The 13713-nt window shown below is 34.8% G+C and overlaps 2 protein-coding genes across 2 annotated transcripts in view; both read right to left on the minus strand.

Annotated features, from left to right (window-relative positions):
• LOC110995501 (protein Wnt-11-like) overlaps window positions 1-13713 on the minus strand; it is a 41537-nt gene that overhangs the window by 13784 nt on the left and 14040 nt on the right. The window contains exon 2 of the mRNA XM_022262695.2: window positions 53-288. Coding sequence (XP_022118387.2) covers window positions 53-288 — 236 coding nt within the window. The remainder of the gene's footprint in view (window positions 1-52; window positions 289-13713) is intronic.
• On the minus strand, window positions 2224-3163 carry LOC123690269. Its single transcript, XM_045633478.1, has one exon. It carries the CDS (start codon window positions 3140-3142, stop codon window positions 2234-2236), a length of 909 nt encoding a protein of 302 aa, XP_045489434.1. The 5' UTR covers window positions 3143-3163; the 3' UTR covers window positions 2224-2233.

Genomic DNA, 13713 nt, shown 5'->3' on the forward strand with positions numbered 1-13713 from the left:
AAATGAAAACCACCATAGGTTTTCATTGATCCTGCCTAATGTATTGATATACCTGTGAGCAAATCCGGCGTATACTTCGGCGCTAGTTCGATAGTTGAGCAGTTCCAGCGTTCGCCCGAGTGGGCAGAAAGGCAGGCTGAGCGAACCAGCCGTGCTGCGGCCGCAACGTGAGGCATCGCTGTTGGCTGACGTCTACAGACTCGCACCTGCTCACCCCAGAGGCTGCCATTTTGTTTCGCCTCCCAGCAATCGCTTTCTGTCCAGTTTCCTACGCTCTCGTGCAGGGATCTGTAATTACACGTTTCTAAGTTTAATTACAATTTCAATATTGATATTTGTAACATCATTACAGTGCGTCTTCAATGTTTGGTTGTGTAGGTGTGGTTTTACGCCACGATGCGTAAGCCTTCCCCATTACTTAGTAATTACAATGCTATAAAACTGCATGGGCTCTTCTTTATTTTATGAGTTAAAATGCTTTATAGCTACTTTTGTATTATACATATTAATAAGAAAATATTAGGTATCAAAGTTATAAATAACCACATGATCTATTCGCCTTTGATAAATTTGCAAAGTTTTTGTAAAAAATTACAATACGTTGGCAACACTTAAAATGTTTAGAAATGGCCAGTTAGAAACATTGCTAATGAAAACTTTTTTGAATTTTAATTTTAGAACTCTTTGGTAACCTAATGTAGTATATTGCATTCATTTGTCATTTGTTTTTGTGATATGGCGGCAAATCTAAAACTCTAAATTAATATAACAACAAAGCTATGTATAATAGGCTGTTATTAGCATTTTTTAATAAAGCCTCATCTCGTGCCACTATTTACAATTTCTTTTAACGAGATTCGCGAGAGGGACGTCGTTTAACAGCGACTACTGAAGATAATTGCTGTACGACGCATGATAGAAGAAGATAAGAGAGTGACCTTATCCATAGCAGATGTGGGCAAGCCTAGGCATTGGTATGAGTCAAGTTCAAAAAATATTACACGAACATTTAGGCGCCAGGAAGTTTTGTACCAGATGGATTCCTCATGCTTTAAACCGACGACCAGGAACACCTTCGCATGGCCTGCTGTCGCTAAATTTTAGATAAAATTTTAATAGGTGATGAAAGCAGGTCATATTTCTACTAACCCGAAACCAAAAGACAATCAGCTCATAGGCGTTTCCTTTCGAGGATCCGCCAACTAAGGTAAAGAAAAGATGTCAAGGAAATAACATGATTGCCATACAGACCCCTAAGAAAGAATAAGCCCACTGCTTTTCTCAGTGGTTCCATCGAAGGCAACGGAGAGGAATGGAGATTACTTCGAAAAACAATAAAAGTACTGGCCACTTTCTTCATTAAGCCTTTTTTCATTTTGTAACATGTTCAGTATTACATTACGTTTCTGAAGTTTTCTAAAGCTGCTCATCATTAGGAATCCTGGGGGGTGAGGCCCACTCCCTCTTACTTTTTTTGTTTTAATTTTTTAAATTTTTAGTAAGTAGTAAGACTATGTAATGTATGTATGTATCATCGCATTTTAAAATTATCGATTTATTAAACTTGAATTAGTATATAGGGTGAAATAGTATTCTGTAAAGAACAGGCGGTAAACAAGCAGTCGACTTAGGTTCCTTAAGAAAAGAGCGTACCAATTGTTAAAGGTCGCCAACGCACTTGCGAGCTTTCTGGCAATGTGAGTGTCCACTGACGCCGGTATCACCTAATATCGACCTGTGGGTTGTCCCCACGGTCAGTCCGAAGGAAGTTTAAGGAATTACATATTTTGACATTGGCAAGTCAATACATTTATGAGAATATTTTGTATGTGCGGAAAAAAAAATATTTAATTAAAAAAAATATATTTAAAAAGAATAGTAGCTCCCTTATGGGAGCTTGTATTCTTTTCTAAAGACACATGGCAAGAGGTACAGAAAAGTGGAGCAAAAAACTACTTAACTGGTGCCCAAGGTACAGCAAACGCAAAAGAGAACACAGAAGGTGGATAGACCAGATTAAAGAAACAGCCGGTGGTACATGGCAGAGAATAACACATTATTATAATAAGTTGCCATATATGTGGTGTAAAGTTTCGGAAAGTCGAAAATAATATTAACAATAACGCATAATTCAATCCCAGCCCCGCATCGTAACTTTTTATCCCAAAACCCCCCCAAGGTACTGAAAAACATCGCTAAAAACTGTTGTTTATTGTTCTTTAAATTACATCAATCATTTAGTTCGTTGTGTATCCTGGGAAAGATCATTGCGTCTAGCTGATTCCGGCCGTATTCCACGTTGAAACGCCTCGCACATTTCATACAAATAATTAGGGAGGAAATCATTCCCCTCCCCTTCCCTTCGACGGAGCAGGCCATATGCTTCGCGGAGACTTGGTTTTGGAGTCAAACGCAATTCCAACTCCACGGCAGAAGGGAAGTGAGCAGCGAGAGAGTAGACAATTTCCAAATCAGATGCTGGCGGATTCAAATGCTTGTAATTGGATACTTTACATAAAAAATATTCAGACATACTTCGCGTATCGTTTTCATCGTATTTCCCCAGTTTCATATCATACAGAACTGCCTTTTGCCTATTTGGTCCCCAGAACTCCTCTTCGAAGGCGGTGTAGAAGTTCTCGACTGTTTTGAACTCGCTTTTGAAACATCGCAGCCACATAAGTGGAAGCCCACCTAGACAAGATATGATGAAGGGGAACTGTTTCTCCTCTGGTATATTTAGTTCGGAAATGTAATACTTAACGTTCTCCAGGAAATCCATGGGATGGGTATCAGCACTGTCGTCGAAGAACGGTCGCTTGTTCAGCGATGCAACAATCAGGCCGTTTAATTTGTCAGTTGAGGCTTCATTATCAATCTCCACTATTTTGGAATCTAAACGAGATTTCTCCGGCTCACATTTACCCAGATTCGGTAGTGACATGTGACTTCGCAGTCTGGACGGTAAGCTTTCAATGTCTTCTTGGCTTTGGGAGAAACGTACACCAAGCCCCAAGGGTCTGTAGGTAAACGGAGAATCGATGCTTTGTTTTCGGGCTTTCGCTTTGGATATATTGTCAACCATTTCTGATAGATTGGCTACGGATGTTTTTATATGACGTAAATCGACGAATAGGCTCATTTCAGTATGCCATATTTATCTTTTGCACTGTAAAATACAATAAATTTAAAATATTATGCATATTAAAAAAATTATATTTTAAAAGCTATAATTAGTGATATAACAATATTGGTATAACCTATATAGTCAGTTAAATAGGAAAATAAGGATATTTTCTAAACGACAAGGATAATTGAAAACAATGTTATATTCGCTAACGTAACACATAACAAAGAACGCGTCCTAGGTTCGGTTCCCGGCGAATATCATTTTTTTTTTATAGAACAGGGGCAAACGGGCAGGAGACTCACCTGATGTCGAGTGATACCGCCGCCCATGGACGCTCACAATTTCAGAGGGCTCGCGAGTGCGTTGCCGGCCTTTTAAGAATTAGTACGCTCTTTTCTTGAAGGACCCTTTAAGTTGAATTGGTTCGGAAATACAATTGTTTCCAACACATCGATTCACTTAAAAAAACAATGACTATCACAGTATAAAGGCGAAAAATCATTGCCGATGTACAAAACGGAAGTAAAAAGTATTATAAGGTGCGTGCGTACAAAGTTTATAGTGAGCTTACGTGCGGCTAGGGCGGGCGGGCAAATGGTACTGCCTTCACCGTCCCTTGAACGTAGCTTGTTTTTTATACAGATAACTAGGTTATTGTCGGAATATTAAATTTCATCGACGTGCACGCTAACCAATGAGTTATAAGTTCTGTGAATTTTCCATATTAATCAAGCGTTCGGAGAACTGAAGATTTCATGGTTAGTTTAATTTATAGACAATGTTTCAAAATGGAGGGTATTTTACACATAATTATTGTTTAATACTAAAATTTAATAATAATTAATATTAAGAAAATAAAACAGCTATTTGTGCCTCTTGTAAACGTAGTGTCTTGTTTTTTTCTCGATTATGCATTTAATAGTAAGTAGAATTTATAGACAATGTTTCAATATGGATAGACCAGGTTTTTACACTTAATTGTCATCTAACAATAACTAATATTAAGAACATAAATGGACGTAGTTGTTTCCAATAAATTCAAATTCAAAATCATTTATTCACATACGTCATAAATGTACTATTTGTGATTGTGTATTATTACTATCGTCTGCGAACCTAAGGTGGTTGAGCTTTTTGCCATTTACATTTATCCCATACTCATCCCAGTTAATTTTACGAAATATGTGTTCTAGTACAGATGCGAATAGTTTTGGTGAGAGGGGGTCACCTTGCCGTACTCCCTTTTTTATTTTAAAGGCCTCTCCTTTCCTTTCAGTTTGAATTTTTGCCGTTGATTCTTTGTATATGTTTTTTATTATCCTGATATATTTTCGTTGCACTCCTTGTGAGTGTAGAGCGTCCCAAATGTGTGAATGTTTCAAAGAGTCGAATGCCTTACTGTAATCTACGAATGCCAAGTAGTATGTCTTTCTGTATTCATTGCTCTTTTGGATAATTTGTTTGACGACATGAATGTGATCCATTGTTGAGAAGTCGCTTCGGAATCCAGCCTGTTCTCTCGGCTGATTTTCGTCTAATTTTGAGCTAATTCTGTTCAATATTACCTTTGCAAATATCTTATATAGATTGGAGATCAGGCTGATCGGTCTGTAGTTGTTTATTTCTGCCCTGTCGCCTTTCTTATGGAGCAATATGATGGTTGACGATGTCCATTGTTGCGGTATTGTTTCTTTAGTCAGAATATCGTTGTATATATTGGTAATATCACTTATTATGTAGTCTAGGCATTCCTTCAAAAGTTCGTTTGTTATTCCGTCCTCTCCGGGGGCTTTGTAGTTTTTCTGGGACAGTATTGCGGTTCTTACTTCGGATTCTAATATTGGGAGGGTAGCTTCTTCGTCTTCTTCCTGTGGGTATTGAGTATTTGTGTAGTCTGGATCATCATATAATTTACTATAGAATGTTGTTGCTATTTCCATAATTTCGGGTCGTTTTGTTGCTTTCTTATTAGATGTCTTGCTTTTGATGGATGGAATCCAACAGGTATTCTCTCTCAGTTCTTTCAGAGCTTTCTTTATGCCTCCAGATTTTTCAATGTGGAATTGGATAGTTCTGTTTCTAATTTGTTTCCTGTGAGTCCTAATTTTTTCATTTATTTGTTTACTTAGCTGGGTTATTTGTTTTCTATTTTGTTTCTTGTTTTTTAATAAAGTTTTCCTGGTCTCAAGTAGATGTCTGGCTTCGTCTCCTATTTTATCTGTCTTGTTTTTTAGGGTATATAATTTTCTGGATATTTCTTTCAGCGCTTTTTCTATTAGATTATATTTTTCTTCAATATTTTCACTCTTGTTGTTATTCAGTAAATTATCTTTCAATGTTGTCAACAAGTTTTCTGGGACGGTGAGAGGGATTTGACTTGGTGTAATTCTTTTCTTAGTATACTGTCTCCTCTTTTTTATCTCATTTAGGTAAATGGCTCCTCTTACCATACGATGATTTGTGTTAAAGTTGAACTTATTAATTGTGGTTATATCCTTGAAGAATTTAGGTTTATTTGACAATATGAAATCGATCTCATTTTTCACGTTCCCGTCTGGAGAAATCCAGGTCCATTTTTTATTTTTGTTTTTCTTATATAAACTATTTAATATCCTAAGGTTATGTGCCTGTGCCAGGTGTATTAGTCTTTGTCCGTTATCATTTCTTTTTCCTGTGCTGAATTGGCCTAGTATGTTATTTTCGTTTGTTAATCTTTTACCAATCTGGCCATTGAAATCTCCCATCAGTATGATTGCCTTGTGTGCATCTGCCAGAGTCCTGTCCAGGTCTTCGTAGAAATTATCCTTTATGTCTTTTGGTGTCAGCTCTGTCGGTGCATATACTTGAATTATTGACACAGTTGCATACCCAGGCAAGTTGATATTTAGTTGTGCAATTCGTTCTGATATTCCAATGAAGGACTGTATGTATTGACTGTAGCATTTTTTAATAAGGAAACCGACACCGTGTAGGCCTGGTGTGGTTCCTATATGGTATAATATGTAGTTTTCATGTTGTTCAATCTTTTCTCCCATTCTCCTCACTTCGCTTAGGCCAACAATGTCCCACTTTATAAAACCTAAGGCATATTCCAGTTCTTGTAAAGATTCGTCTGTTCTTAGAGTCCTGGTGTTAAGCGTTGCTATGTAAATACTATTTCTCTTATATTTTTTTACATTTATTTCTTTTCCGTTGTTTTCGTGTGTATTGTCTTGTTTCTGTATGTTGTGTTTTTTGGGAGGGGGCAATCCTAGGGGGTATTGGTCTCTTGCCCCACGGTGACCAGCCGGGTAGGGGCGATTTTCCTTTTCCAAATGTTCTGTGCTTGTAATTGTTGTTTTTGTCCGGTTACCGATGTCTTGAGATTGCTATGCTTTTGGTTTTGTTGTTTCAGTCAAAGAATGTGATCTAGACCTCATGCATGCGAATGGGTCAGTTCTTTGCAGTTTTGCAGGGGCTACTATATTTTTGTTGTTATCTCCTGACACTTGTTGATGTTGTTGTGTGGGTGATAGTCTTGCCCTCATATACTCAAATGCGTTCGTTTTGTGCAGTTTAGGAGGAGAAATGATCTTTTTCGAGCCACCGAAGTGTATGTTGTCAGGTGACGTCGAGTTTTCTCTCTTTCTTTTTTCTGTATCTGAAGTTTCTCTTATTACAATTTTGTTGTTTCGAATGAATGCGTCTTTTCCATTTTGTTTTTCTTGTTTTAATTTTTCTTGCAGGTTTTTACGCAATTCCATCGTTTCCTTCGAAAAATCTTCAGTTATATAAGTATGTTTAGACATTTTCATTTTATTTTTCAATATTGTTATCTTTTTTTGGAATGACGTAAAAGTTATAAGTATTGGTCTTACTTTTTTCTCGTCTTGTTTCCTTCCCAGTCTATAGTAGTTATTTATTTCGTAGTTATCGATGTTAATATCTAGATTTTTCAAGGTTTCTTTTATTGTGTTAAGTAATTCTTGGTGATTTTTTTCTGTTTCTTTAATACCGTGTAAGATCAAATTATTTTTCTTATTTTTATCTTCTAAATGTCTAACCTTTTCGTTCAATTTTTGTATCTCAGTTTTTAGGCATTTGTTTTCTTCTAAAATTGGTTGTAATTTTTCATCTATGGTGCGCATGATACCTTCAGTTACGTTCTTGGTAATAGTTGCGGTTTGTTCATGGAGTTCTAGTTTCATCATTTCAAATAACCTCACCATATCTTTTTGCATTCCTGTAGTATTCATGTTGCAACAAAACGTTTTACTTTGCGTATATCTATCCTTCTATCGTCTTTTTTTTTTTTTTTTTTTTTATATTGTTTATTAAGTAATAGTGTTTCAAATGATTTAATTTTACAGTTTTGCTAATAGTAACAATACTACACTATTCCTGTTAATTTCATACATTAATAACTGTTACTGCCAGTTGCTTAGTCAGGTTTCTTTTAGACAATTTATGTAGTTTACAAATGTTTAAAACAGACAGTTGAAGTTTGAAGGTGTAACAACTTTATACTTACACAATTCAACCTTTTACTTTTTACACAGTAATTATTATCAATTTAAAAAGTGAGATGGATTAATACAACTTCATTCAATTCGTGTGTTAAAAATCTGGACTCTAATTTGGAAACCTCACAACAATACAATACCTAACATATTGCTATTTACAACCAACAGGGTTATGACCTAGCTTCCTGTACAATATTTTATATTTACATTTATATTACATAAACTTATAAACATAAAGTAACAACTTTATACTTACACAATTCAACCTTTTGCTTTTTACACAGTAATTATCAATTTTAAAGTGAGATGGATTAATACACCTTCATTCAATCTATGTGTTAAAATCTGGACTCTAATTTGGAAACCTCACAACAATATAATAACTAATATATTGCTATTTATAACCAACAGGGCTATGACCTAGCTTCCTGTACAATATTTATATTTATATTACATAAAGTTATAAGCTTAAAGTAACAACTTTATACTTACACAATTCAACCTTTTACTTTTTGATTCTGCTTAGCGAAAACCAAGAGGGCTTAAAAACAATGTTAACGCAATTAGACAGAGAGAGCAGAAAGGTGGGTCTGACTATGAATCTAGACAAAACAAAACTAATGACAAACAACATAAAAACACCTATACTGTTAGATTCAAATCAAATAGAATATGTCGATGAATATACATATTTAGGACAGATCATTGCACCGGAAAATCAAATGCAAAAAGAAATTAACATCAGAATAAATAAAGCTTGGAAAAGATTCTGGTCTCTAAAGGAAGTTATGAAGAATCCACATATGCCCCTTAAAGATAAGACTACATTGTTCAACTCTTGCATACTACCAACTTTAACCTATGGAGCACAAACCTGGGCCCTCACTAGCAAACAGAGTGGAGCACTCAGAGTGTGCCAAAACAAAATGGAGAGGAGCATCCTAAACCTCAAGCTAAGAGACAAAGTTAAACTTAAGAATATAAGAAGCAAGACAAAAGTTATGGATGTCACTCACACAGTGAAAAAGCTTAAATGGAACTGGGTAGGCCATATGGTAAGAAACAAGAAGGGAAAATGGACAAAAGATGTTACTGAATGGTATCCTCGGGATGGGAAAAGAAAGAAAGGAAGGCCAAAAACAAGATGGGAAGACGATATTAGAAACATAGCTGGAACAACATGGCAAAGAAAAGCCGCAGATAGACATGGATGGGAAAGCCTAGGGGAGGCCTATGCCAAAAGGCAAACTGATACCGAAAATTGAAATAAATCTAATGTATATTTGTATCAGGTTAATCAGTAATAAAGGCTATTTTTATTTTTATTTTATTTATTTATTATTATTACTATCAGCAGTGTTGGCCTAGTGGCTTCAGCGTTCGACTCTCATACCTGAGGTCGTAGGTTCGATCCCCGGCTGTGCACCAATGGAGTTTCTATGTGCGTGTTTAACATTTGCTCGAACAGTGAAGGAAAACATCGTGAGGAAACCGACATGTCTTAGACCCAAAAAGTCGATGTGTGACAGGCACTGAAGGCTGATCACCTACTTGCCTATTAGATTTAAAAATGATTATGAAACAGATTCAGAAATCTGAGGCCAAGACCTAAAGAGGTTGTAGCGCCACTAATATTTTTTTTAATTATTACTATATACACTTATGAACGTCAATAGAGAAATAGGAAAAACAATTAGTACCAAGAATATTCAAATTGCCATGGTGACTTTCAGTATAATACTCGAAACAACTAATTTATGCATCCAGGCTCCAGAAGATAAACCACTCCATATATGGAAATTATATTCGTTGTTACAAGAAAGTCCCAAGCGAAATTAGAGAATTATCACCAAATAAATGCAAAGCTAAATAAACGTAAATTAATCAATAAATGCGCTTCAAACAATTTGTATGACTCAAAACTTAGCGATTAAAGTGTGGCGGAGAGATTATTGTCAGTTCTTCTTAGCTGCTGTAAACCTTTGACTTGCGAACTGAAAGTAGTAATTTAAATTTATAATAGATTTAACATCATACTTGTTCAAATGAATAAAGTTATTTTGAGTTTGAGTATACAGAACATCACGGCCTAAACCTTGGAGCCAGCCACTTAGTACTTCGCCTGGTCAATGATCTTATAGGTTGGAGGACACACCTTTTATCCCTTCAAGCATTATCACGCTGTATTGCTATGCCAATGTGCTTCGCGCGAATATATTGATAGTATGTGTAGCCACGATTCGATTTATCAGTCGTGGGGACTGGTGTGTCTTAAAAAAAAATATGATTATTAAGGAACATAAGATAGACAGGTATCAATTATTCCACGTCATTAACTTTGAATCTGTGGGCAACTCATCGGCAAAGACAGAGTTTAGTTATACGCAAAAACAGTTGCTCGTAAATACGGGGAATTTTATATTATACACATACATTACAGTTTTTATTTATTTATCTTATGCGTATACAGTGTGTAAACAGTGTAAATATAGATATAAAAATACATGGAGTGATCATATACTTGTACATCTATTGGGGATTATTAATTTGAAAAGAAGTTTCACTTCTGACATGTGTACTTTGTACGGACGCAGTTTCTTTTATTGGAATCTCGCTATTGAAGGGCTTGAGAGCTCAGTTCGGACTGTTTTAACTTATCTCCAGAGGGACCTGGTTTGCGTTAGCTGGAATCGAGAAGTTATATACAAATAACCTTAGCGGAAAATACTTAGCACGTTAGCACGTTTAAGGCTATGACGTCTCGCAGTAATTTGTCGCCGTAGAATGTAAGATAAAAATATTCTAATAAAAAAAATGGTATAATAGAAACGGAATAAGCCTGCTGAATTGTCAGGCTTTCACAGCCTTCGTAAGCTGTATTATGTAATGTATCGTGATTGTTAAAAGGGCGCACGCGACGTCATCAGTGACGTGAAACACGTAGCAACTTTTACTTGCGTTCTATGTTTATGGTTATGCTCTGTGGTTTGGCTACGATTTAAAAACTTAAATCAGAAATGGATGGAAAATCTTAACATTTTTCATCTTAACGTATGTTAATAATATTATTCTCTAGGTTTTCAGGGAAGAAATTTATTATCAAAAATACACGTTTGTTAAATTTTACAATAAGAGTATTATAACTACATGCAGATTTCTACCATCGCTTGATTATTCGTAGATAGGTTTTAAAAGCAGCTACATAGGACAAAGAATTAGACTAGCTATTCGAAGGGGAAACGCTGCCAGCATCTTCGGAACCCTGCCTAAAGGGACTCTTTATAATAATATATTTTAGTTATTATATTATATTTTTAAGGTTTTTAGGTTTAGATTTAAAGAATATTAAGTTTATATTGCTTAATCAATGTAATATATTTAATTTTATTCTTTTGTTTTTCTTTTAAATGACACTTTATCTTTTAATGCTTGTTTTCTGTTTTTTGTTTAATCTGTGTAATCTGTTTTGGCTTTGTGTATTGTATTTGTGTTTTGTATAATAATATGTGTCAAGTAGCTGTTGGATTACTTATTATTAAATAAATAAATAAGTAATATATTAATTTTACAATAATATTTATAATAATTAAAAAGCTTGTATTGTATAAATTTAAAATTAAAAACTTTTGTCCATGTCTACGAAGATGCAATGAAGAAGGTATCAAACAGCCACTTCTTCCTTGCATGTTTATCTTTCTTCTTTGTTTTGCTTGTAAATTCATTCATAACACAAACGTAACTATGAATTTAAAAAAAATCATTGACCTTGATCTGACCAAATTAAGACAATTATGGGTCCCTGAGGCAAATAGAGGATAGACCTGTGTGGAAGCAAGTCCACGTCTCTCTGCTAGGCTTCACAAGACAGGTTCAACTTTCAATAATGTTATAACAATAGACCATGAAGAAGAAGAAGATATTCTTCTAAGTCATTTAAGTCATTCTTGCAACTCTTCTGCGCCGTACAAATATTACGTAAGCAGTTTACTGTTATTTATCCCCCCCCCCCTTTTCTTGTCAGCAAAAGTAAGCAAAGACCTCAAAAATAATAGTACATAAACGTATAAATTTATTGTAGGAATTCACTAAAATGTATTTCAAATATATAAGCGTATAGTAACCCATTTAAAATTAACAAAAAGCTGTTTCGCAAAATGTTCCTTTATTTACGACCAGTTATGATAAAATCGTCCCCTTTAGCCCTTTGTCTCCTAGATCAGATAGACGTTAAATTTGATACGGGAATTATATTATTTTATTGTAAACGCACGTGCGTTGCGTGACGAATAAGATAATGTTATACACAGACGAACAATTACATCGCTTCGCTAAACCATAAAGGGCAATAGAGAATAGAACATTGCCGTTCGCACCAAAGAGTCTTATGTAAAAAGTTTTTGCTGTATATGAATTTGAATGCAACATTTTAGTGCGGTTTCTATGAATGGAATCCAGTAGGTTTAAATAGGTGATGCATACATAATTACTCTTTCCTGTTTTTTGATTTAAGCAAACTCAGATTGCACCTCAGGATTTGCACCTCATATTTTTGTATCTATTTGAAGTTAATTTTTTTCTAATAGGCAAGTAGGCTAATGCCGTTCTAATCTAATGCCGGTTTCCTCACGATGTTTTCCTTCACCGTTCGTGCGAGTGTTAAATGCGCACATAGTCAGAAACATCATTGGTGCCCGCCGGGGATCGAACCTACGACCTTCGAGATGAGAGTTGCGCTACACCAACACTGCAGTAAACTTGATAAAAATAGAAATATTAATTTGTTACTTTATTTCCTCTACTTGACAGTTTTAAACATATTATTAATAAATTTGTAATTTTACCGTCATACAAAGATAATTTAATAAGAAAATTAATGATAATTATCCTGTTAAGGTGTGTGGACGCGTTTTATGTGGTCTTAAAATTCGATTCGATTTGCTTTAGTAAAGTCGAGACTCGCGTACTATAGAGATTGATTTACGTTGTTTAAAATAAATAAAATGTTTTATTTCTTTGTTCAAAATACAACAAGTAATAGAACAACTGTTACCACGTTAAGGTTTAAATTGATTATTAAAAGAGGTTTTTATGTCTGTCTCTTTCGATGCACAGACTATAATATGAATTTAATAACGACATACAATGCTAGAGCGAAACTCACCGAACAAAAACAATTTACAAACCATAGCAGCTGACGCACCACAGATTCGGCTTTAATGATGATTAAACGCTCTATGATTGTTGCTTCGTGCTATACCAAAAACAATTTTAAATATCTGTGTTCCCAGTATGACACAATCCAAAAGCATATAAGCTGCTAATGGCTATAAATATTAATGTATTTAAATCAGATTCAGATTATTTTTAGGAACTATAAAACCTATACAAATTTTAATTCGTTGAGGAATAAAAATCAAAATTAAAAAAAGGCTTTAAAAATCACATTAAACATTCATAATTTAAAGAACCCGCCAAAATTATTCTCGAGACAAGATGGCGACGCAGCAGACGCGCCATAAACAAACGTCGAGTTTTTATGAGTTAATTGTCATGCCTAAATTACACAAATACTGTATGGACTAAAGTCCTTTGCCTTTCCCATTAGGGATAAATTGGAAAAAAATACACAAATACTCATATATTTCGATCAAAAGTAGTCTCCGGGCGAAATTAAACGCCAATAATTAGGATTAAGCGAAGACATACATAGACAACTAATTGAGGTTTTTATTTCACGTGAATGGCGTATAAAAGCAAATACATATTTTTAATTATCGATTTTTTATCTATTGATGATTATTTACTTCGTAACTTTTAATTGATACGTTTTATTCAGATGCAATAACACTTTTTTCATACCATTAGCCTATTTTGTAAAATATCGAATAAAACTTAACCGTTCTTTTACTTCTGAAGTATATTTGCTCCTTGTATTAATAACTATAATATTGAATTTCGTCTTTGTTTAAGCTTAGCGAATCTCAGTATTACATTAATGTGAGGAAATCTCAATTCGGCAAATCTCCCCTATTGTGTCACAGAAAGACTTCGAGCTTCATTGCACACGTACAATGACATTGT

Source organism: Pieris rapae, chromosome 23 (genome assembly GCF_905147795.1).
Source record: "Pieris rapae chromosome 23, ilPieRapa1.1, whole genome shotgun sequence".
Classification (NCBI taxonomy): Eukaryota; Metazoa; Arthropoda; class Insecta; order Lepidoptera; family Pieridae; genus Pieris; species Pieris rapae.

Coding starts and splice junctions, on each gene's coding strand:
- LOC123690269 (XM_045633478.1), bottom strand. CDS start 3,142: ATGAGCCTATTCGTCGATTTACGTCATATAAAAACATCCGTAGCCAAT.